A 25,310-nucleotide genomic window follows, 5' to 3' on the forward strand; every position below is an offset into this window, starting at 1 on the left:
ACATTAGAAAATACCCCCACTTGTGAATTTAGGCATTTTTACATGTCCTTAAATAGGCGGTTCCTAACAAGTGGCTAAAAGAGACTACCGAGGTTGTCAGGGACATTAAGCGTCATCAAAATGGACATGGACGAGAACTCTCTCACTCATTGTGTTTTTCAGTGCGCTTGCTAACTACTGAAGATTGTAGATTAGGTTAAAGTATGATGTATTAGACTATGGTTTCTCTAGCTTCTCAACACCAATGGTTAGCTCTTACTTCTGTCGGCTGCATTAACGTTTCAAACATAATAAAAGTCGTGTTCATTTGGGAAGATTATCCTGTTGAATAAGCATCAGACACATGTGTTTTTCACGGAGCTTATTTTCTGCAATGATCCAAAATCCAATGCAAAAATCCCATTAGCTAATTCTCAATTGACCCAATCACAATGCCAACTCTAGGTTGGCCTAGAAAAATATGTAATTTCGTTTGCTCTCTATTCTGCAGTGATCTACTGACAGGTGCCACTAAAAAAATGACATGTCAGCAGCAGATGCATGAGTCTACTCACTGTCAAGTCAAACTGCTGACTATTGGCAGTCTATGTAGCTCTTTGGCTGGCAATTCATATGCCACATACAGCACATGCATGTTCATATGCAGCATGTCACTCATGTTAAGACTGACCCACTCCTGACTTACAGGTCCCCTTTAAAAAAAAGGAAAACTTTGTCTCCTGTAGCAGTTAGAATTATCTGTTATTCTGTCTCTGTTGTCTGTCTCTGTGGGTGGGGGTCACTATCTGATTGACAAGGTCACTATCTATGCATGCATAATTCACCAACTGTGTGTGTGCCCTCTCTCTGTACATTTATAGATTAATCATGCAAGATGCTTTGCTACAATGATCATGTGCTAATATTGTGTTTAAACTATGATTAAATTAAATGCATTTACTCCATCTGCTTAAACTTCCTCTGCCCTATTTAGAGTTAGATTCTGTTATCACAAAATATATATTTTATGTGGATATTGTTTGTTGCAAAATCTGTGTCTCCAATAATATCTCTGCAAGTCATATCAAGGCAGGAGTTTGTGTTTTGAAATGTATGTATGAAATTGAATGTTTGTTGCAGGTCAGGTCATAGATATAGTGTGCTGAGCAGAAAGATAACTGTCTTCTCTGCTTGCTGACATGACGTGTCCACATATTGATTAAACTGACAAATCAATGGACTGAAAGGAGGTGACTTCTGGAGAGCTCAACCTACTTTTTTTAAATTAAACCTCTGTTAGCCTATAAAACTGGGTTTTTAGGGAAATTAGACTGTGTCTAGCCTTCATGAACTGACCAGCCTAATGTCATGTCAGGGACGTGTAGATTGAACCCAGAGACTCTGTAAACTGCACATTTCTAGACATATTGTAATAAAGTGAAGGTAAACTGAGATCTTTGATGTCTCCTGCTCATCATTCCCCATGATGACGATCAGCACAGAGAAAGAGGTGAGGACTTTGTGTTGCAGTCAGATCATTTAATTTTTAAAGATTTCCTCAATGCATTTCTGAACATAACCTACTGACATACATGTGAGACTAATATTTGAAGCACCTTTCAATTTCGGTTCAGTGCTCAATCACCATCCTCTACAACTTCAGTAACAAACATGGATAAATCAATGTGTGTTGTATGTTTCTGTTGTTTTTTTCTTAGCTCTTTGTTCAGCAGTGCCATGAACATGTTGCTGCACTGTGTGTAGTCACTGTGAGCAGACTAATGTTTGAACACAAAGTGCGTAGAAGACCACAGCTTAGAAAGCTGTTTGATCAGGGCTCAGACAGCAGGAGTAAACAGGTATCTGTGATCTTAACACGTGGGGCAGTCAGGCTCAAATCCTGCTGCTAACACCACTACAAAACATTGACGTCCATTATCACAGTGACGTGCTCATGTTTTACGTGCAGCAAGTTAATGTAACTGTTGCTCTACCTTGATGGGTCTTGTACTGAGAGGGAGTCATTTTCTTATCTGTGCAACAGGGCGCCGTACAACTAAAACCAGTCGTCATTTTGTAAATCTTAGAGACACGCAGCACTCAAACATCTGATGTAAAATGTGACAGAGTTAAAGCGATCTTACATCTCTGCGGTCGGTTTCCTTCCCCGAGCAGTTTCCTCCCGATCTTCTCTTAAAGAAAATCCTTCTTTTTCTGCCCAACTGTCTGCGCCGCTGGGGACTGGACAGAAGAAACGTGACCCGGTCAGAAAAAAAAAAACGCTGACCGCGGTTGAGCCTTTACTATAACAACAAAGCCTCCGAGCCTCCTCCCATCTGAAGGTCCCGCAGGCTCCAGCCTCCATCTACAGGGCGGACCCGCACATTACAGCCATCAAACAGCAGGGCCGCTCATAAGCCCTCTAAAGCCCCAAGCACAATCTGTTTAGCCCCCTGTAACAGGGGTGCAGATGGGATCTTTGAAGTGTTTCTGTTTACAGAAATCAGACAACTTTTTAACTAACTTTCATCCTATAGTCAACATAATTAGGGCCACGGGCAGTGGCGGTTCTAGACCAGTTTTACTGTGGGGGCCAAGCAGGGGCCAGTGTTTAATCAGAGGGGCCCATTAAAAAACAGCAAAGATTATATTTAAGCATTCAAAACCTTTATTTTAGCTCATTTGAAAATCTCATTGAAGTATATTTGGAAGATACAAATACACTGATTGAAACAATGAGACTTACCAACAATAATTCTCTTTGCACGACAATGACATTTCTCATTTTGTGCATAATTACTTTTTTTTTATTTTGAAAGTGCAGTATAGTGAGAATGATCTTTTTATTATATACAAGCTTTCATTGCACAATTAAGCGATTATACAATGGACACATTCTGGGTTCCTTTTGTGTACAATGAGATGTTGTTTGAACAAAAAATAAGTAAGAATTGTTCCGTCGTTCATCGTTATAAATTGATCATTTAAATATTAATTTGACACAGGGGCCACAGCAGGGGCCAAGGGCTTCTTCACAGGGGCAGTGGCCCCTGTAGGCCCCTGTGTAGAACCGCCACTGGCCACGGGGCAATCGCACCGAGCACTGGTCCCACTCCTCCAGATACACGTTTCACACACACACACACACACACACACACACACATTTTGAGGTTAAAGGGCATAGTTTGAAATCTCCGAAGAATCTCATCATAGTGTACACACACCGGCAGTAGCCCCCGTGGCCCTTTCAGAATTTCCCCAGAGGAAATTTTCTAGTTGAATATGTTAGGGTAAACTTTCACCATGGCTCATTTTAAAAGTGTCACCACAAGAAATCTTGTTCTTTGTCTCAATTATCGAAGTGACAATGGATCATACATGCTTGTTTTTTTTGGCTGCCAGTTATAAATACAATTAATGCATCAAGTGCACTATAGCAAGCCTTCATTTTCTCAGGATCAGTCTCCGATCTCTTCCAGTTCACGTAAAAGTAATCTACTTACTTCAATATTTACTAGTTATAGTTAGTGAAATTGAAAAAAAATTAACCATCGTTGGCGCCACAAATTTCACATAAAATGTTAAGGAAGAAATTATGAAGTGATGCCATTTTATATCCAAAGGGTCAAAGGTCAACTTCACTGTGAAATCATGATGTTGTGAAAAAAACACTTTTTTTGTCATTATTATTAACAAAACTCAGGAACAAAGAGGGAGACATTTAATCGGATACTGAATTATTCACTATTCTTGGGTGTCCACCTTAAAACTGGACCAAACTGTGGAGAACAGCTGAAGGGAAATTAAGAAATGTGGCTTTGTTTACCTGGACGATATTCTATTCTATTCTTTTCCACGCCCCTACGGGGTCATATGATTAGGTATCTGTAGAGACTACTGGGGTACCAACTATTTGTGGGTAGCTACTACTCTGGTACCAACTCTGTGTAGGCAGGGAAGTATGAATTTCATATTCAGGAAGTTTCATTTTTATGGTTTATGCTCAGATGTGGAAGCATCCAGATGGACGCGTCTGCAGACCAAGCAGTCACAGAAACCTTCAACCCGCATCCTGCATACACCTTCATGGAGTCCCTAGGATTTCCTGACTTCTACAGAGGCTTTATCCAGACTTACTGCTCCATGGCAGCCCTCTCTCCCAGCCCTCTTTTGTCTTGGGCAGTCCATGGCCTAACCCCCCACTGCTCCCAGGGTGTAGTAATGTGCTACCCACTGCTCCTAGCATGGTGTGTGTTCACTGTTGTGTAAAAGGACGGGTAAATGCAGAGGTTGAATTTCCCCATTGTGGAAATAAAGCTCCCTCTCAGGGTCTCCCTGCCCTGAGAGAACGTTTCAGGTGCTCAAGTGATGCTGTCCCCATTCTCACTCTCCTCTTCTACGTCTTCAAGGAATTACAACATGAGGTGTGTTTCCACTATAGTCGAATATACCGGAATAAGGTGGGTCTCCCTCGCTGAAACGCCCCTAATTTGAATGTGAGCGGCCGTTTAACCGGACGTTTTTTTGGCCCTGTCAAAGAGCAGGGCCATTTTTCTGCCCTGAAAAAGCCTGGCTGCTGATTGAATAGAATGCTAAGTGGGATGTGACATAGGACTTGATGCCACGACAACATGCATCATTTTTAAAAGCTGGCGAAGTAGCAAATAGTCCCGAACATAAGCCCCTTTCATAGTGCAGTCCCACAAATGTTCTGTATTGCTGGAAAGATCTGTGCTGGCTATTTTGCCTTAGGGCGTTAATAGTGATCCCATGAAGACGTAATTTCTGCCTTTTCATAGTGCAGTCCAGCATTGTGGAATAAGGTGCACAGTGGCACAGTGCTAACAGGCTAACAGTTAGCTCTGTTGCAGTACAGTGTATGTGCTGCAGCAGTATGTGTTCACTTAGCGATCTCTATTTGGTTACAACAAGCACCGGACACTCTGTGCACAGTTAGTGATGGCGGTTTGTTTTACGACTAGCAGTGAACACTTTGTGTACAGTTAGCATGCCAGTTTGTTTACAATAAGCTGTGCACAGTTAGCAGCGGCGGCAGCAGTTGTTGTGCATGCTGTTACAGCAGCTCTGCTCCTTCCATCTCGGCGCCTCCTTCCCTTCTCCCATATTAATCCGCCGCGTATATGACTTCCCAGTTGACACTGTCGCTAAACAATCGAAAAACCATGTGGAGACATTGACTGGAGAGTCAGATCTTCCCTTTGGAGTTTGGACTGGCCAAAAAAATCTCAATTATCAAATCTGTTTGTCCCATATCATCACCACTCTCAGGTACTTCAATGGGGGGAATCCTCTCAGCTGGCCTGTCACCATGGCCCTTCTTCATCAGTGGTCTTTTGGTCATCCATAAAGGAAGACACACAAGAGTTTGTTACTGCATATCCCATTGTCTCCCAATACAAGCCTTCCCACCAAAGCTCAGTGGGTCTCCAATCACTGCCAGTACCCCATTGACCCTAGTCCCATTTATCCATTGACTTTGTCACCAGTCAACCCTCCTCCAAAAGTAGCACAGTCATTCTGTCAGTTGTAGAACTTTTTTGCATACTTCATTCCTCTGCCCTGTCTTCCCACTGCCAAAGAGACAGCAGAACACCATGTTGTCCACCTACATGTCCTCCCCAGAGGCACTGTGTCTGACTTTGGGCCCCACCAGCCTCACCTTGAGGTTCCATCAGTAGTCAAACAGCCAAACGGAAGAGCAGAACATGGATATGGACTTGCTCAGGGTCAGCTCCTCTTCTGTGGACCTCTAAGAGATATCAAAGAGTGGTCAACTGGAGGTGCATTGCACAATCCTGACATGCCCCTTGTCAAAGACTTTGGCTCTCCACCTGGGACATGGACATGGAGTCCCAAAGCACCCATACTCATTGATCAATTCCCCATCTCCAAAGTCATTAACCATGGACCTTCCTTAATACCCTTAATGATCCATCCATCTGTATCTGGTATCAAACCAGACAATGTTTACAAAGTCCTGATTATGACTTTACAGTGACACTATTTCCAGAGATAATTAATGTAAAATACATTTTAACTGATTTCAATCCCAACCTTTGAGCGTAAATCAATCTGGACCAGGTCAGGTCCAGGTTAGCAGAAGTTGCCATGGTGATCTGGCCAGGTTAAAAAGAGACCCACCTATAAGTAAGTCCAGCCATGTTTGTGCATACAGCAGTATTACATAATAAAACCTGCATGATCTGCAAACAAACCTGCAGTTTTTTTTTCTGTATTTTATCTCTTCCACCCCAGTGACCAAAAACAGGCCCTATAACAAATTCACTGTCAGACGACATAAACCCACTGATCACAAGATTTCAAAACAAAATCGAAACACATCTAAAATATTTTATATCACATTTTCTCACTCACTAATAACTGTCATGAGGTATTGGCATAACATTTGTAATACAATCATACAACAGGGAAAGTGTTTTTAAAGAATGAAAGGTTATTGCAAGGGTTAAAACCAAAATCTTCAGTGTATTTACCTGATGCTTTCTTTTCTTTGACTTGATTCTTTTGTTGATATTTTGCGGAATAATTTCCTGATGTTTGTCTCCACAGGCTCCCACCAGGTTATCTTATCTGCTCAGCCTCCTTTGCATAAAAAACTGGTATCGCATCAGAATACACAACAACTTTACACAAGCAGAGATTTTGCTTGTTAAAACGGTCCATTCTTGGCTGTTCTTAAATCCAGTTCTATTTATTCTCCATCCAGCTTCAGCATCGAGTTCCTCTGATCCAAATGTCTGTTTTCCCTGTAGTGTCACACCATCACAGATTAGAATTCAACAGTAATTCCAGTACCAAACGGTTCAAACTATGGCGTGTAAAATTAGACTTCTACAGAATTAGTCATAGACAGGCTTCATTGTGAGTGAGCAGGGAAAGGAGTCGGTAAGATTGCTAATGAGGAGAAAAGAAGATTGGAAAGGATTAGCAGTGACCTGGAAACAGCCATGTGCTAGCAGGCTGTACACCTCCCAGTATCAAACATGAAGCAAGTGGCACATGGTTGATGCTGAACAATGAGCATATCATCAGACAAGTATATTGCCATCTGCTCCATGGTGACTGTATGAGACAGCTGACTAGAAAAACATGGTTGTGACATTTCATAAGATGATGTTCCATGGCTCTGAAGGTAATAGGCATTCTAATAAAGTGTAACCCTGATTCCAAAAAAGTTGGGCTACTGTGTGAAACGTAAATACAAAAAGAAAACCAGATATCAACAATAAATATATCCTGCCGACTTCTCTGGGCCTGAGCTCATCTGAGATGGACTGATGCAAAGTGTAAAGCGCTGTGGTCTGATGAGATCACATTTCAAATTGTTTTTGGAAGTTATGGATATTGAACCCTCCAGGCTAAAGAGAACAAGGACCATCCAGGCCAGGGGTCGGCAACCTTTACTAACAGAAGAGCCATTGTTGGCTAAAAAGAAGAGAAATATTGTTGGGATGGAGCCGCAAACCTTATTGTGAGCCTTGAAATAAAGATAAGGCAAGGCAAGGCAAGTTTATTTGTATAGCACAATTCAACACAGGGTCATTCAAAGTGCTTTACATAAACATTAAAAACAGCAAGACACAATTGAAAACAGTAAAAACAGTCAATCAAACAGGGAAATAGAAATAAAAATACAAATAAGATAAAATAAGATACAGCAGGATAAGAAAAGAGATTAAATAATAAAAAGCACAAGTCAAACATTGCGTAGTTAAAAAGTAAGGGCAGTAGGACCTACTGGTACTAAACCACATAACAGATAAAACAGCCTACCAAGTCTAAATTAGCCTACAGAAATTACTAATAGTGCATAATGAGCATGTATTATGATTTTGTTAGAGGCTGGACACCCAAGAAATATCTCAGGAAATTTGGAGTTGAAGGCTAGCCTAGGGAGGGAAACTCAAAGTTGACAAAATTTAGAGGTTAAGGCGCCAGGTCATAGACTTTTTAATGCCATTGATAAGGTCACATTTTTTACAATTGGATACAAATTGTGGCTGACACAATCATAAATGCAAACTAAAATGTAAAGTAAAAATGATTTCATATAACATATGTAACAATTATTTCAGGAAGACAATACCAAGCCACATTCTGTTTGTGTTACAACAGCATGGCTTCAAAGAAAAAGAGTACAGGTACTAGACTGGTCTGGCTGTAGTCCAGCCACCAGTATGAATGTGTGTGTGAACGGGTGAATGAGTGCAGTCTGTAGCGTAAAGTGCTTTGAGTGGTCGCAAAGCGACTAGAAAAGCGATATATAAGTGCAGGTCCATTAACCATATCATGTTCACAAGATTTGGACACGTGAGGTCAACTGACCTTGACCTTTGACCTATGACCTCCAAGATGAAATTCAATCAGTTCATCTTGGAGTCTAAATGGAGTCTAAATTGTGCCAAATTTGAAGAAATTTGCTCATTGCATTCCTGAGATATTTCGTTCACAAAAATGGGACGTATGGACAACCTGTAAACATCATGTGAAAACAAACAGAAGATATTGGAAACTCTTCAGTATGTGTCGTGGTGCACTGTAATATTTTGCAGAACACAATAGGCCATGGTTATTTTGCACACCTTTTCAGGAGTGTTTAAAGCTCACCACCTTCTGGGTCCATATAACCACCATCCTTTATGTCTGAGCGAGTGTTAAATTATTTTTGATACAGGCCACTCTTGCTGGTTTTTGGGCTTAGCAGGCTAAGTGGCATCATAAACCACAGTAGTAGTGGATTGTATTGTAAGTTAAAAGATAATAATGCAGACTAACACAGAGTCTGGCATCCCATGGCTCTACCCATCCAGTTGGAATGCAAGTGTGTGTGTGTGTGTGTGTGTGTGTGTGTGTGTGTGTGTGTTTGTGTGTGTGTGTGTGTGCATATTGGTCTATTTTTAAGTTATTTAGGATAGATTATTCTTCTATGTGTTTAACAACTTAACATTAGTTTGTAATTGAATAAATGGTCAAATGTTGAAACTCAGGTCACATAGTGAGTTTACACATAATCTCTTTTTGCCTTAATTTAGAATTTGACAAGTAATGTCAAAGACCAGACACTTTCTATTGCTGCTGTATGAACGGTGGTTGCAAGGAACTTTTCACATCTAACTTCAATAGCATTACTGCAGGTGGCAGGTTGCACAATACCCACAGATGTTTCCAGTTCTGCCAGAGAAAGCTAAGCTCAAAGGCATGATTTTCTTGGCACACCAGCATCGTCCAGGCTGTCTAACAATTAGCTCCCAAACATCCCCTTACTGTCAACAACTGCTTGTAAAATGCTGCACTGCAAGCCTCTCCTGTTGCAGAAATGCGGAAGGTCTAGTAAAGGGATGTGAGAACCATTGCTTTAATTTGAATAATTGCACAATATAACAAGACAAAGAACACAACAAAAGAAAAAAAGAAGCATGTTATGCTGGTGAGATTGAAGAAAACCCCTAAAGGTTTTTAAATGGAATATTACCTCAAGAATTAAGCAAAGTTATGTATTCCACAAAAGTTAAAAAATAAACAAACACAGAATCAAAAAACAACCACACACATAAAATAAATGAGATAATGTAGTGTGTGTGTGTGTGTGTGTGTGTGTGTGTGTGTGAGTTTGTGCATGCATAGAATGTTTGTAAATTACATTTTTTCAGGGAACAATTAATTTATCTTCCCTGCTCTCAGTTGTCTGTTCTATTTTTCAGCATGAGGACTCTGATAGTGGCACCGAATATTATATGTAGTTATTATTATTATATTATAGGTGCAGTGAGCACACAAAGTGCACTGTTTTCCCATTTACATCTGTGAAGAAATATTTATTTATGAACAGTCTATCCTGACAGTGCTGTGTCACATAGTCTGTACGTAAGCATGCAGGATCTGTAATCTCGTGGGATCTGTAACAGCTTATCCACACAGTGCCTATTACTCCTGTTAGGACAGTGTGACCCCAGTTGGACAGATAGGAATAGTGCATGTCACTGAAAACACAAAATTAATGACTTCTCTGTCATTTTCACACATTTCGCAAAATCATCAAGTGGGCCGTATTGGACCCTCAGACGGATTGGTTCTGGTCTGGGCTGTTTGACGCTCCTGGCTAAGAAGTTATTAACGATCTATCAGATCACTGTATTCAATCTTTTGCTGAGCTTTTATTAAAATTTAATTTGCCACTCTCACTGCTTTCTCTTTTTACAAATGAGAGACTTTGTAAAAAATAAAAAATAAAGTTGCCTGGAACCTGGATTGATGTCTTACTAACTATGGAACCTAACCGAAAAAACGCCATCTCAACTTTTAGTGAGTTCATTGCCTTGGCCAGTCCAATCATCTTTATTTAAACCTACTACACAGCCAGTATTGCCTCTTACCCTCCAGCCCACAGATACAGAGCACCTGCACTAGGACAAATAGAGCCCTGTCAAGCTTTGTCCCGGCATCCATAAGACTTTTGAATTGCTTTTTTAACTTTCTCCTCTCTTTTTTAATACCTGGGCTCTTTTTTTTTCTTTTCTTTTTTTAAAAACTATTATTTATTGTCCCTACTATGGAGGTATTAATAACTTATTTATTCACTAGGCTCAGCAAAGATTTTATTATCTGCCATATGTCTAGTGTGTGTGTGTGTGTGTGTGTGTGTGTGTTTGTTTATTATATGTATTATTGGGTATGGACAAACCCTGCTGCTCCTCCACATGTGAAGTTCCTAACAGAAAAATAAAGTTCTTTGAATTGAATAAACCAAAAATGGCTGACTGGATCTTGGAACAGACCTATCTAATGAACAGTGGAACCATATTTTAGAAATGTTTCTCTTGCATATGTGGCTAATTCAGTCCAAAAATTGGCATGTATCCTGATTTCAGTGACGCCTGCAATCTTCATAAACCATCATCGGCGAATCTAATCGACATATTCTGGTTTGGTTCTCAAGTTGACAACATTCTTGTCCAATATATTGAATATATTTAAGACCACGAGCCAAACATATGATGTGGTCATTGCCCCAAACACTTTATCTGCCATATTTTGTGTGCCTATACTGCACCGACTATTAAAAAACGTTTTAACAGTCATTGAGTATAGTACACATTGTGGTTTGCTTGCTGTCTTTCCCCTCCCTTGTTTGTTTCATCTCATGCAGGGCATGTGTGTGGCAGGAGGGCATGGCTAAGGGCGCTGCCAGGTAATTTTGTGACTCTGCTCTGCCTGCTCATTTGTTTGCTCTGTGCCTGAGCATTTCCATGTGTCACTCCTCGACTGGTGCTTCCTCTGAGGCCTAGCTGTCCACTTTCTACCTTTTTTTGTGTGACTTTGTAAATAAACATATTTTTTAAATACTTTTTTCGGTGTCCAGTCGCTACTTCCAAATGGAACCTGGCCATTATAAGTACAAATACAGTTAATTACAATTCCTCCTCTGCACTGAGGAGCTGTGTGGCAGCATGTGCAACCATCCTTGGTGTTCTTCTAGAAACAATTGTTAACTTCTTACAACTTAACTTCTCAAGACCATTATAACTGCCACAATCTGCAGTTTATAACACTCCAATCCCCCCATGTCTTCAAAATCCACGTAAATGATTTGTTGAACTCCATGACTGCTGAATTCAAAGCCCTTCTAGAGAAAAAGCATATCACTGAGCCCACATATCAATAAGTTTATATGTTTGACCTTGTGATGTCAAATAACTATGGCATCGTTAATGTTTTGGTGACAGATATCACAGTATCTGATGTAAGGGTTTTTTAAAGTGATTTATAGACACAGCAGCACAACTAAAATGTTCAGAGTTGGTATGCCTGACTTATTTAATAGAAACTTAACAGACATGTCCCCCCCTAAATAATAGTAAGCAACCTTGAGTTGGATAAATATGTTTTCATGTCATTTATTGTGCCTTCCTAAACAACGTATTCAGTTACAGGTACACCACTATGTGACACTCCTGGGTGGATCACATGGGATGTGTTTATTTAATATGTGAGCATGGGCTGGCATGGCTGCCACAGTTACACAGTTCCTGTTGTCAGTCTGGAGCCTGTGTCAAAATCTGCATCCAGATCCAGCAACAGATTGAGTCCTTATAAAGTGTATAATGGTAATGTTTAGTTGATGATTTCATTCATTCACATTTGAGGTCAGTCTTTCTATATCATGCAATATATATAAATATATATATTGCATTAGATTGTACAAATGGACCTATTAGAGAGAATCGGAATCAAAATCAGAATCGCCTTTATTGTCATTACACAGAGTAACAAGTACTAGGACAACGAAATTAGCCACCAACCCGTCCAAACATATACAGTCAGTGGCGGTTCTACACAGGGGCCTCCAGGGGCCACTGCCCCTGTGAAGAAGCCCTTGGCCCCTGCTGTGGCCCCTGTGTCAAATTAATAACAAAACAATCAATTTATAACGATGAACGACGGAACAATTCTAACATATTTTTTGTTCAAACAATATCTCATTGTACACAAAAGGAACCCAGAACGTGTACATTGTGTAATAGTTTAATTGTGCAATAAAAGCTTGTGTAAATAAAAAAAAGATCATGCTCACTGTACTGCACTTAAAATAATAATAATAATAATAATAATAATTGTGCACAAAAATGAGAAATGTCATTGTCGTACAAAAATAACTGTTGTTGGTAAGTCTAATCGTTTCAATCAATGTATTTGTATCTTCCAAATAGACTTAAATGAGCCAAAATAAAGGTTTTGAATGCTTAAATATCATCTTTGCTGTTTTTTAATGCCCCCCTCTGATAAAACACTGGCCCCTCCTTGCCCCCCACAGTAAGATTGGTCTAGAACCACCACTGTATACAGTACTTAACATACATAAAATATGACAAAGGGGTGGACAGGTAGACAGGGATGAAAGAAAATAAATACAGCATAACATGAGGAGAGGGGAGGGAAAAAAACAAAAAGAAAAACCTTGGCCACATAAGCACATACTCAATACACTTTACAACATGAACAGACTTATGACATTGCACAGGGGAGGGGAGAGCCAGCATAGGCAAGCAGCCATTCAGTCCTGCAGCTATTAAAGCGCTGGTCACAGACCAGATTAAACAGTCTTAAACTAAGATGTGTGAATAGCTTTCTGTAAGATATATTCAGTCAAACCACTTACAATTGAATAATTCACTGTAATACAGAAAGTAAAGCGAAGCAGTCCAACAGAAATGTTCACAGCCTGCAGTTTTGTAATGTTTAACTGATGGGCTGTACAGTCAAATGTTATTTTGTCATTTTCATTCTTATCTAACCAAATTTGGATTGAGATATGGCTTGAAGCTCTTCAGCCTGGTGAATACACAGTGATCTTCACTTCAGTGGCTCTGCAGAGAAACCATGTTGACGCCCTGTGGATTCTGTGTTATTATCTTTCAGCTGTCTTTGGCAGCTGGAGTGAATTCTGGTAAGATCATTACACTTTTTTAACTTTGTCGGCATTATTCTGATCATCAGATGAGCAGCATTTTACACTAAATACCAGTGCAATGGCCGTTAGAGACTAGCTTTTATCCATTAGCTCTTTTTGTCATTACAGATCAAACTGTTCAGAGGTCTCCAATCAACTCCAATCTAGGAAACAGGTGAGACATTGCATGATGCAAGAGCTGCTTTTATGTGACTTACCTGATATAACTATTGAGGTTATCTCTGACAGGAAACGGCTTCAATATGTTACATTGTGTGAATGCATTTGTCCAATAGGCCTACTTTGGAAATGGTAAAACATTAACTGCTAAACATTTAGAATGTTAGCATTGTCATTTTTTACAAATTGGGCCAGGTGGGCCACCTTTTTTCATTATGCAGAAATAAAAGTTGAAATAAATAGAATAAAGTTGAAATTATGAAAAAAAAGTCTAAATGTCAAGAATATAGTCAACTTCTTGATTCTGTAAAGTTGGAAAGATATTCAGATTCAATGTTCCCCTGTCAATAAGTCATCAGAAGATCATTTCTTTCCCTACTCTCTTTATTTTTCTCTCCTACCTGCCCCTAATCAACTTCCATAATTTTGAGCATGCTGATGATAGCATTTAGCGTGCAAAATATCACCGTTTTTTCTGTTCATTCGGCTGAAGCTCATGTCTTACAAATTACAAGGTAGACCCTTCTATATGGCTTCATGTTTGCTAAAATGTTGGTGACATTCTTATGTAAACAAACACGCATGTAAACACAACAGGCGATATCAATATCTATAACAATATATGGCAGTGGTTCTCAAATGGGGGTACATGTACCCTAGGGGGTACATGAGATTTTAAAATATACATTTAAAAAGTAGCATCCATGCAAAAATCCTTTAAAAATAATTATTTAATAAATATTTCAAGAAAATATAAGTATAAGTTCATAAAATGTATTCAGTAGGCTATTCAATTTAATTCTCCTAAAAACCCAGAGTGTCCCCCATACCAGGATGGTTCGACCCAACCTGTCATATGCCACCTGGCATCAATCACTTGAAAACGGAGATGGAGTTGTGGTTGAAGCGTAGCAGTTATTGTTTTAAATGGTTATATGCTCACTGTTTGTACTACATTAGTTTGAATCACTACATTTTAGTGATGAAAAATATTTGCAATAAATTTAGTCATGGATTATTAACATTTAAAATGTTTGAAATAGTTTTTTTTTTATCAAATGTTTGAATTTTGTATGTGTTTATCAGTTCCAAAGTTTAATAAATCAGACACTGATAGCACAGCGCTCTGTTTTTAAACCTTTTTTTCCCAACCAATAATGCCTTGCCCTGGTTAGGGGGTACTTGGCTGAAAAAATATTTCACAAGGGGTACATCACTGAAAAAAGGTTGAGAACCACTGATATATGGTAATAACCAAGATAACTCTTCCATGTACCTGTAATTACTGTAATAGGCCTGCAATTTACACATTTTCCCGATTAACCTAAGTGCAACACTGCTATATTCAGGCCTTGTGAGTTTGGTTCACTGACTCATCACTTCTCTTTTTTAGGGAATATCTTCAGAAAATAATTCCATCACCTCTACGCCCTGATCCTGCAGTCGCTGGAAGTTGGCCAACTGATCCTTACAGAGACACCATGACCACACTAACAAGGGAGATGAACACAAGAGTAGATTTGTGGTTAACAGAAGGTCTCCTTTCTCCTTTGTTAGAGCCACAGTGTCAGAGAATCACTGATAGCTGGGATGCTGCTTTCCATGTTCTGTGCTCCATTAATCAGACTGTACCTGCTTGTGTCGGAGGTAATTGTCTCATTAGAGAGGCCTTTCCAGCTTATTTCACCCGGGCAGACGGTTATAGATCCGGCCACGATGACGTATTTGAGACTGAAATCATATCTAACAAACAACATATGATCCTTCGTGAAGAAGGTGATACTACAAACAGCCACCAGATTATAGTTATTATGGAAGAGGACCCTGCAGTGACTGAGGCAGCCACCTTCCTCTTTGAGAGACATCTCACTGTGTCAACCTTGCTGAAGTACCAGAAGGGGGTGCTACACATTCTCAGGGGAAGCCATGATTTTTCTTCTAGAAATCATAATGTCATACTGGTTGGCCATGGCACCACTGCTGCCAATGGAACAGTCCAGCTGGCTGGTTATGGCCCAGATGAACTTGCCAGATTTGTGTCAAACTTAAAAACTGAGAGCATTTTTGGCCGTCTTGGCAGCATTAGCCTCATCAGCTGTAAGCTTGGTAAAAATCAGCCCTTCATGTTGCAGCTGCTACAAGTTCTTCGGTCCCTCAATGTGGAAACAAAACTCCACCTACACAACTCCTTCGTGTCTGTTAGTTCTGATGGAGAGATAATGAGTAGGACTGATGGAGTGTGGAGGTCTCATGACCACAGTGGAAGAGTCACTGCTGAGCTGGACCACAGAGGTGACCTGCTTACAACAGTGGAAGCAGGCTGTGCAGGGCCGGTGTTTTCTGATTACAGGGGAAATGTTTTGTATCTCCAGACACTGGAATGGCCGAGCCACCCTCAAATGTTTGTTCCAATTGAGTTGCGAAAAAGGTATCCTTCTATCGACTGCCTGGAGGGGCTTACATGGAGTTTGTTCTTTGAGGAGAGTGAAAGAAGGCGTGCTCCTGATTATGTCCCAGACAAAAACCTTTCCAAAGCAATTTGGCTCAGAGAGCCAGGACCAGAAGAAGACAACATTGTCTTCAAGCACATCTATAACATTCAGGATCTACTTGTAGAGATACGGTACAATGCGAAAGAGGATGTGTCCTCCGACCTTTACTACGTTCTAAATGAATGCATTTACAGAGTCAATGGTAAAAATCTAAGCGTCAGTATGGTGGGCAAGTTCATGAGCACTGACAGTCAAGCTGAAATTCAAAATTTCCATCAGACTTTCAATGACCAGGAGGATGAGTTGTCCCTGAAGGAGCTAAGAGAAGGTCTCAAAGCATCCAAATTCAACGACTTCTGCCGACAGACTTTCCAGTTCCAACAGTGTAACTACAACTGTGAGAGATGGGGTCGTTACTTCATGACTGCAGTGTTTTCACCGTCTGTGTTTAACTTCAGAACCTTCTCGCTCTTCCTCATGAGTGTCATAGGTTGTGAAGTAGGCCGCTCGCGAGGAACCGAGAGCCCTCTGTGCACAGCGTTTGTTGGAGATGACCACCCCATGCTGACTGAACAACCCTGGCCTGAGCACCTGCGACGAGGATTCTACGGCTGCTCTGTTGACAACTACGAAATGGCCCCGACTAACAAACAGATTTGGTTGGATCAAGTTGTTGCGAAGGAAAATGCCCTGTACGTCAAATCGAAGCAGATGATGAATGCTGTGGACCACGACGAGGACACAGAGCTGGACATCTTCGGAAGGGTCAAAGTCATGAATAAGTACGTGTTTTCATCTTATCTAGAATTCTTTCGAGGGACACCGGAGGGAAAGAAACTCAAGAGAGGATGTACTCCCTCTTTGCATGAGAACATCACTCCATAATGCTGGTGTTGTGTTTGATTACAATAGTTATCTCTTTGTGTTGGTTCTAGTATTTTTCCTGCAGAAAGCTCTGAGACAACAAGGTTATAATAGTTTTGGATTTTTCATTAGTTTTAGTTTTAATTTCGTTGTGAATTTTTGTTTTCAAATTCAGTTACTTTTAGTTTGTTTTTAGAGTGAGTTTGCTAGTTTTAGTTTAGTTTTTAGTTTTTGAAAATGCTTAGTTTTAGTTCAGTTTTTATTAGTTTTAGTTTTTTAGTAATGGGTATGTGCCCTTCATTTCCTTTGGTTTATCCATCTTAGCCTCAATAAGGTTATTAACTCTTACAGTTCCAGGTGTTTTGTATTCTGGTTGAAGTGTAGACATCCCAGTCTCAGTAAACATATTTACCATGTGTTCCTGCATGTTGAAATAGAAACACTGAATTATGTATGAAAAAAGTTGACAAAGACGAAAACGAAGGACATTTACACTATCATTTTAGTTAGTTTTGTAACCACACAATACAGTTTCAGTTAGTTATCGTTTTTTTAAAAAACTCTTGTTTTTATTTTTATTTCAGTTAACGAAAATGTTTTTTCAATTTTAGTTTTCGTTAACTATAATAACCTTGGTGTGATATATTGCAATAAAATGCTGTGCTGTCTACTTTCCACTGCTCCTGCTACAGCTTCACATTTGACTGTTGGAATAGTTAAAAGAGTGGCATGATCCTGATAATGTGCTATGTTAGAGCAATAAAACATAACTGTTAGAGCAGATACTTTTCATATTAACTATTGATATTAACCGTGTGAGATGATTTTACTATAATAAAGAATTAATAAACAAATGGGAATACAGGTGGTTTCTTTGTATGTTTATTACATGATTTTTTTATGGCGTCACACAGGTCAGAATACAGAGAATTACAAAACATAAATACACAGAAAATGCAGGATCACAGAGGGTAGAAACTTGTAAAGGGACTATAAAGCACACAATAGGAAGTGTTCACCAGATGATTGCAAAATTGAACATTAAACAAAAAAAATCCAAAATACACATTTGTGTGTTGTTACTGACAGAACAAGTCAAATTGAGATGATTAGTTTCATTTATTGAAAAAAAGGTTTAACACTTAAAAAAACACAATAACAGATACATTGAATGAGTCAGTTCTGCATAAGGAATGAAATAAATTCTTGTTGCTTCACCCTCCTTTAATAAGGGACATGAGCCATTTGATGGCAGCATGAATCTCGATTATACATGGATAAGACTTGAGTAAATGAGGAAAATGGAATGTGTTAATTGCTATGATCATGCCCAGCACCTTTTGCACCAGTTAACTTCAAATAAGTGTTAAGACCTTTTTATATGGACACATTTATATGGATGACACGGCTTTTTAGCGGTTTGATACAGATACTCTTGAGTTTGATCTGGGAGAACATTTTGGGATCTCTTTTTGTCTTTAACTAATACAACAGAGAAGGACAGCTAATCGCCTGTGGCTAATGACATGCTCAGCCAATATTAACATGTGCAGTATGTAAAGCAAGAGCAACTTTGCTCATGATCACCCAATGGCTACAAAAAGCTGTTAGACAATGTGAGAATATAAATGCAACTAACTGGTACAAATGATGCTGGGCAGTGTACTGGCAGAAACCTGACAGGTAAGAGATAACAGCATGTCAGAGTCAGAAATGTTGGGCTTGCTGTGTGCAGACTAGACTTTGTACCTTTGTATTCTGCCCGACACCTGATTATGAGAGTGATGTGCATGTTGTTACTCTGTTTAAATGAACTCCAGACCGGATCTAAGAGCTGATGTGTTGAGCTCAGAGCCGGCTCTTCACAGGAGGATGCAGCTGCATGAGGAGCCCATCTGGCTGCTGAGGGCGCTATGCTGGCTGGTGGCTAATGACTGGATTAAGGTCCAGAAATGCTTGAAAGAGATGCCCTCACCGTCACCGACACCCATCTTCTTGATGATGTCACCAATTCCCTGCTCTCCGCCGAGCTGTTTTGTCATCATAAGCAAAACATTAACGGTTAGAAATGATAATCTAATATTGTACTCATCAAAGTTATAGCTGACATTGTGGAACATGGTGGCATCGCTAACGAGAAGTGGCATGAGACAAGAAACACAAGATGTAGACATCAAAAATATTTTCTGTCTTTCTGTATGATGATCTAAAGCCATTGGGGAAGACTTTTTCACATTTCTAAAAATGTAATTTAATTCTGGTGGAGAAATTTATTTATTTAGTTTTTGCCATAAAATCTACAAGCTACATTTAAATATACATTGACTCAAAGAAAAATCATAATCGTAATCAATAACCCCCATGTGTAATTTTTGTGTATTAGTGGACAAATTGGACCCTACTGTGGAGGTGGAAGTGACCTTAAGGTTAGAGAAGTGGACCAGAATGTTTTGGGGTCTATTCCCTAACTCATTCAGAACTGAAGTGGGATGGCTCTTTACAATGGACACTGTTTCTAGTGATGTCTAGGTGTTCAGTTTTAAACGGATAAACATTTATACACACATATAGTGTATGTGAAAATAATATTTCTGTCTTGTTTTCAAGGACATAAAACAATAAACAGAGAAAAGCAGCGAATCTTGAAAATGAATATTAATGAATAACACAAGTCCTGCGGAGGATGTGCTGCTGATGAGGCATGTCTGGTTTAGACAAAGAGTTAGAGCAATATGCAAATGTCAATTCAATGCCAGTTATGACAGCAATGTGCAACGTAAGATTGCAGTCTCAACTATAAAAATATCAGGTTTTAATCGGGAATCCTGGGGGGAAAACTGAAGCAATACCCCACTGTCATGTGATGTAAAAAAAAAACACGACTTCAAGACTCCTGATTACAAGACAGCATGTTGTGTAGGGCTGGGCGATATGGACCAAAAGTCATATCCAAATATATATTTAGGCTGAATATCGATATGCAATATATATCCCAATATTTTTATCACAAAGTGAGAGCAAATGTTCAGTCAAAGTCAAATATGACATGTCACAAGTAGTTTTATTGAAACCTTTTTTTTAAAATCAAAGCTCCATAAAGTGCACATTTAAATAAAAAATATCTTAAATAAAAGCCGCAGCTTGCCTGGAGCAAGGATCACAGTGCAAATTTGAACTATATCGATATATGCGATCACATTAAAAAATATATTGCTATATCTTTTATATCGTTATATCGCCCAGCCCTAATGTTGTGTAGTGTCAACAGTACAGTAATCTGACCACTTTAAAAGTTGTGTTGTGTGAACCAGGCATAAGAGGAGGTGTGCTGCCACACCCAACTGGTTTAGTCAAGAGCTGGCTGAGTGTGAAGTGCACGGTGATAGATGATTATACCTTGACCAGGTTGGGCAGCTGGGAGGACAAAAGACCTTTGAATTCATCAGTTTTCAGCGTTGGAGCATTGTCGGCTGAAGCAGAGTGGAACTGGGTGACCAGCGTGCTGATGGCCTTCTCCAGGTCTGAATACTGAGGAGAAGAAATGGAAGGTAGACAAAAAAAAGAGATAGTCATACCTTGATCTAATAAAATGTTATGATTAAGGGCATTGCTCCAAAGCTCTGCCTCTGTACAGAAAACAAATAAACGGGAAAGCAAAAATCTTCCAACCTAAAAATCTGATCTGAACATTCTGATCTGCTCCCTTTATGGTTAAAGGCTTGTTTAAGCTTTGGCTATGTTAAAACAATGTGAATGGTGTTGTTCATGAAGGAACCTGAACAGAATCATCATCTGAATCTGAATCTGAATCCCTCAGCTTTACAGAGCTCTTTGTTTAGTCGTCGTTTAGACATTTAGTCTAAAGACACTGATGGAGACCAAAAACAGAGCTAAAGGAGAGTCACTATTGGTGTTAACTAAATCAATTTAAAAGTTGATGATGCGTAAATACTGTGTTCTTAATTTGTTTCCACTAACTGTCCAGAAAATGCTGCTTTAAGGTTATGGAGAGATGATTATCATTAGTGTATACCATAAGATAATATCCCAGTACAAACAGGGAAGTGGATCTCCATCTGCTTTAAAGGCAACCGGAAGGAAACTTGGAAAATTAAAGAAGGATGGCAATGCAGAGAATCATTGTGAATCATTGTGGTGCTGAATCATCACCTCCTGCATTGTTGCAGGGAATAGATAGAATAGATGTTTACGGTAACTTTACAGCACTTACACTATATAGGGACGCCTCCAATCTGATCTCAAAGACAGAATTTGGAATGACTGGAATAATCAATAATCAACAGCAAAACACAGTATGAGACTGTTAATGTTATTTACCTAATGTGTACTCTTTCATTTCAGTTCATTATCTGTTGGGTTTGCTGTCATAAAGTGCTGTTTTACCAAGGTGTGCCCTAGAGCTGGGCGGTATGGACCAAAAGTCATATCCCGATATATTTAGGCTGAATATCGATATACGATAAATATCGTGATATTTTTATCGTAAAGTGAGAGCAAATGTTCAGTTAAAGTCAAAGCCAAATATGACATGTCACACGTAGTTTTATTGAAACGGTTTATTTAAGTGAACATTAATACTGTATAATAACAGGAGTACCTCTTTAAAAAAATCAAAGCTCCATAAAGTGAACATTTAAATAAGAAATATCTTAAATAAAAATAGCCTATGAAATAAAATAATCTTTTTCTGAAATAAATATATTTATATGAGAAAAGAATAACGAACATTACAAAATAACTAAATATGACAAACCCTAGTAAGGGCAGAATTTATATATATATATATATAGAAAGAAAAAATTTGAACTATATCGATATATGTGATATGGTCTAATTCTATATCACATTAAAAAATATATAGATATCTCGCCCAGCCCTAGTGTGCCTCATAGGATAAACAGATAGCAGGACATCCCTGCGAGCAAAAACAAATAAGAGTAACTTGTAATCAACCATCAATTGAATACAATCTGTTCAGGTAACTGTATAGAAGTCACAACCACTGGAGGTCAGGAGAGAGACATTCCTTTGAGACATCAACAAGGCCAATGGGTTTTTATTTTTCTTTTAATTTTCACTTTTACAAGTTTCAGAGCAGGACTCGGCATCTGCACTACTCAATATGAACTGGCTTGCCTCTGGATTGGGGGGTGAAAAAAAACTTAATAAGGGACGTCCCTAATACTACAGCCATTTAGAGAAGATGGAGTTCAACTGGAGTACCTTCTGAAGATCTACCTTAGCTTTCCCATCTTGACTCTTATAGACTGGCAGTACTTTGTAGACAGATCGAAGCTTTTAGAGTTGCAAAACTGTTAAACAAACACCATATCTTTGTGTATAAGGCCCTTCACTATTTGTTTCTGTAGTAAGCTATTTATTTTTCAAACCAGTACAAACTATTGTGAATACATTTCTAAAGTATTTATGAGCAAGTTCACAAAACTATCGACGACAAGCTCAATTTAATATAGCTGACATGGAGCTTGCCATATTCCATTATCCTTTATTAGGAGTCTTTGTGTTTGTGTCCACATGATGAATATCTGTCCTATATTGACTCTTATGGCTTGGATTTTGGTCTCTACCAACTCCTGAAGGAAATATCTGTCTTTGCCATCTAAATGCTCTGTTATGTTTACCAGCTGGTCTCTAACCATGCCAGTCTGCTGTCTGCTGCTGAGCAGGTTTTGGAGACTGTCTTTATCATTCTGCTGAGAAGAGCGGAGACTGAACCAAACGTTTAATGCACTTGAAAACAAAGTTGTTGACTAAAAAGTTGTGTAGAACTGCAGATATGGCAGGAATTTGCTGTGTGAGCAACATCTCTCACGTTACAATTTGATTCAGTGTTAATGTGATATATAGAGAGAATTGTCTCACAATGATTAATACTAATAAGTATGGCCTGACTGCTTTTTTAAGCTGATATTAATAACTCATAAACGATATGGCATTTGTTTTCCAGCTTCAATGAAAATAGACCATTTTATACAGACTGTCTACAGATTTTGCACCGATATGACTCCGCAAAGGTGCTTAGTTTACTTTCTCAAAAAATAACTTTTAAAGTAACATTTTACACCATTATCCATTAAACATTCATGTATTACATTGTCAAGTAATCCTGGAAATGAACACAAAGAAAATATAGCAATAAATAGCTAAATAAATGACTTATACTGTTTCTAAATCACCCCAAGCATTATAGTGTAAAAAAAAAGCTTTTTATATTGGCACATTTGGCAAAAATCTATCAAATGTCTTTAAAAGGCAATTATCAGCTAATAATAATGTATCTGTCTGTCACTACTAATAAGAAATAATCGTCCATTTGTCTTTTGTAGAAGTTAATCTGACTGTTATTAGCATGAATCATTTGCAGACAATTCTTGCTCCATATTCCTGCTAGTTATTCAGCGCATGTGGGCCAACAGCTTTGTCAAAACCACACCCTTTGTGACTGATGTAGCCTACACAAGCTGCTGCAAGCCCACTTCACCTCAACACAAACGATCCCACGGAGAGAACCAATATCCTGCCTGTAGACAAGGCCCAGTGTTTCTACAATGAACATGTCAACTCCCCTAAGTAGTCACTCAAGTCCTACTACAATTACTAAAACATCAGGAGGCCTTAGTTTAATGGCACAAAGTAGTTGTTCTGAGAAATAAACTACTTTTTTCAAACTTTTACCGTACAGTTCAGTCTGGGAGAAGCATTTAGTGATTTAGTTTCACTGAGAACAATTAAACAGACAGTCTGTTTTTGGTTAGAGGGCCCATCACCACACCCTAATCCTTCCAGCTGATCTGAAACTCTCCACATCAACTGTGAATGTGAGACAAAAGTTTGGGGACGGCTGCACTGGAGCAGTTTCTTCTCAGCATGTTGCAGTGGTGGTGAGTCTGTATCTTAATAAGGGACATGGACAGTGTAGGCCTGAAGTGACAATTAATATTCCTCTATGAACACAATAGGTTATAAACTTGTCATTACCGACCAAAAAAGAACATGAAAGGAGAAATGAGAAATATCCTATAATAAAGAGGAAGCCCTGCTGCGCATTGCACAATCATATTTTTTTTATTTAACACACAGATAATGGTGGGTGAACTCCACCTGGGCCCTACATTCAAACTGGGACACGCCCTGATTCAGTAACATAATATTACCTTACATTACATGAACAAAGTGTGATCTGGTCTAGATGTTGCTGTCTGACTACAGTGTGTGTTAGCAGAGCTCCAGGTCAGGGAGGGGCATGAAGCAGAGTCTAACAGGACGGCTGGGATGCACAATGGCTCCCGTGTCTGTAAGTTCAGCAAAAACGCCAGCGGTGAAACGGATCCGACCTGTGCGGGTCCAGGGTTCCCGTGTGTCCGCCCGCCTGGCGTGAGAAAACCACTTTGTAAACGCGGCACAGCTCCACCCCGGAGCGCCACATCTAGGATTACGCAGCAAACAAACTTGGCAGCAAACAAGTGGAAACTAAACGTCAAGTTGGGAAAAAGTCAACTTTGTGAAGCGTGTCGAGCTTTAACAGCCTGTGTGTGTTCTTTCTTACCTTAGACATGTCGACGGAGTTTCAGTGCGCTCACTTTTCCTGCGTGTCTCGCTGCCGTTGTGTCAGTGGACTAACGTTATTACTGACAGTCAGTCAGCAGCTGGCACCAGTCCCGGATCCTCCTCCTCCTCCTCCTCCTCCCACCCCCCGTCAGTGCGAGAGGAGTCAGGAAGAAGGAGCAGTAGGCCTGCAGCCACCTCCACTCATACATGACACTATTGCACATATGATCCTGAGTGTATCTAAATTGTTGACAGTGTATAAGAGTGTATAAAGCGCTGTGTGTGTGAGTGTGTATGTGTGGATGATCCACTAAGGCGCAGCGCGCATTCAACGCGCACTTCTTCCACATCTGGAAACCTTTAGGAAAAGTTGGCGGCTGTTGTTTTGCGCAATAACTGCCTGCAAGTTGAGACTGGTATTCGTCTTTTCTTCCACACTGTCACAGTGTTAACCTCTTCACTACCAACTGTGAATGTGACACCAGATACTTTTGATACGTCAGCTTTACGTGCAAAGTTCATGTGAGACTGTGAGAAATGCCTTGAAGTGATGTCGTTGGGACAGACAGAGCGGGAGAAGGAAACAGGCACGACCGCATTCTTTCTATCCGGTTTTATGACTGGAGACGGTCAGAGGGGTGGGTGCACGAGCAAGGGGAAGCATAAGTTTGGTTCAAATTAACCACAAGAATTTAGCAAAAGAAAAAAAAATCACA

The 25,310-nt window shown here is 39.5% G+C and overlaps 2 protein-coding genes and 1 long non-coding RNA gene across 6 annotated transcripts in view; 1 reads left to right on the forward strand and 2 right to left on the reverse strand.

The window, feature by feature from the left end:
• sema4ab (sema domain, immunoglobulin domain (Ig), transmembrane domain (TM) and short cytoplasmic domain, (semaphorin) 4Ab) overlaps positions 1 to 2,271 on the reverse strand; it is a 28,145-nt gene extending 25,874 nt beyond the window's left edge. For 3 of the 4 annotated variants that reach the window (XM_059350590.1, XM_059350587.1, XM_059350589.1), the window contains exon 1: positions 2,124 to 2,271. The gene's annotated coding sequence lies outside the window, so the exon portion shown is untranslated. Of the gene's footprint in view, positions 1 to 1,973; positions 2,030 to 2,123 lie in introns of those variants that run through there. The other variant, XM_059350588.1, reaches the window with a different exon arrangement.
• An 11,055-nt stretch (positions 2,272 to 13,326) lies between these two features.
• On the forward strand, positions 13,327 to 15,182 carry LOC131984626 (uncharacterized). The gene is made up of 3 exons (XR_009395579.1): positions 13,327 to 13,465; positions 13,598 to 13,643; positions 15,042 to 15,182. It is a non-coding gene; the product is annotated as an uncharacterized LOC131984626 (long non-coding RNA).
• A 2,688-nt stretch (positions 15,183 to 17,870) lies between these two features.
• On the reverse strand, positions 17,871 to 24,716 carry s100v2 (S100 calcium binding protein V2). The gene is made up of 3 exons (XM_059350821.1): positions 24,593 to 24,716; positions 20,401 to 20,532; positions 17,871 to 19,034 (listed from the first exon to the last, which is right to left on the reverse strand). The coding sequence occupies exons 1-3, from the start codon at positions 24,599 to 24,601 to the stop codon at positions 18,867 to 18,869; spliced, it is 309 nt and encodes a 102-aa protein (XP_059206804.1). The 5' UTR covers positions 24,602 to 24,716; the 3' UTR covers positions 17,871 to 18,866.
• Positions 24,717 to 25,310: the final 594 nt, after the last annotated feature.

This window comes from Centropristis striata, chromosome 14 (assembly GCF_030273125.1).
Source record: "Centropristis striata isolate RG_2023a ecotype Rhode Island chromosome 14, C.striata_1.0, whole genome shotgun sequence".
Classification (NCBI taxonomy): domain Eukaryota; kingdom Metazoa; phylum Chordata; class Actinopteri; order Perciformes; family Serranidae; genus Centropristis; species Centropristis striata.

Bases quoted from the DNA above. Each gene is read 5' to 3' on its own strand.
- s100v2 (XM_059350821.1), bottom strand. The intron at 19,035-20,400 runs GTATAATCATCT...ATGACAAAACAG, and splicing joins AGCTGCCCAACCTGGTCAAG to CTCGGCGGAGAGCAGGGAAT.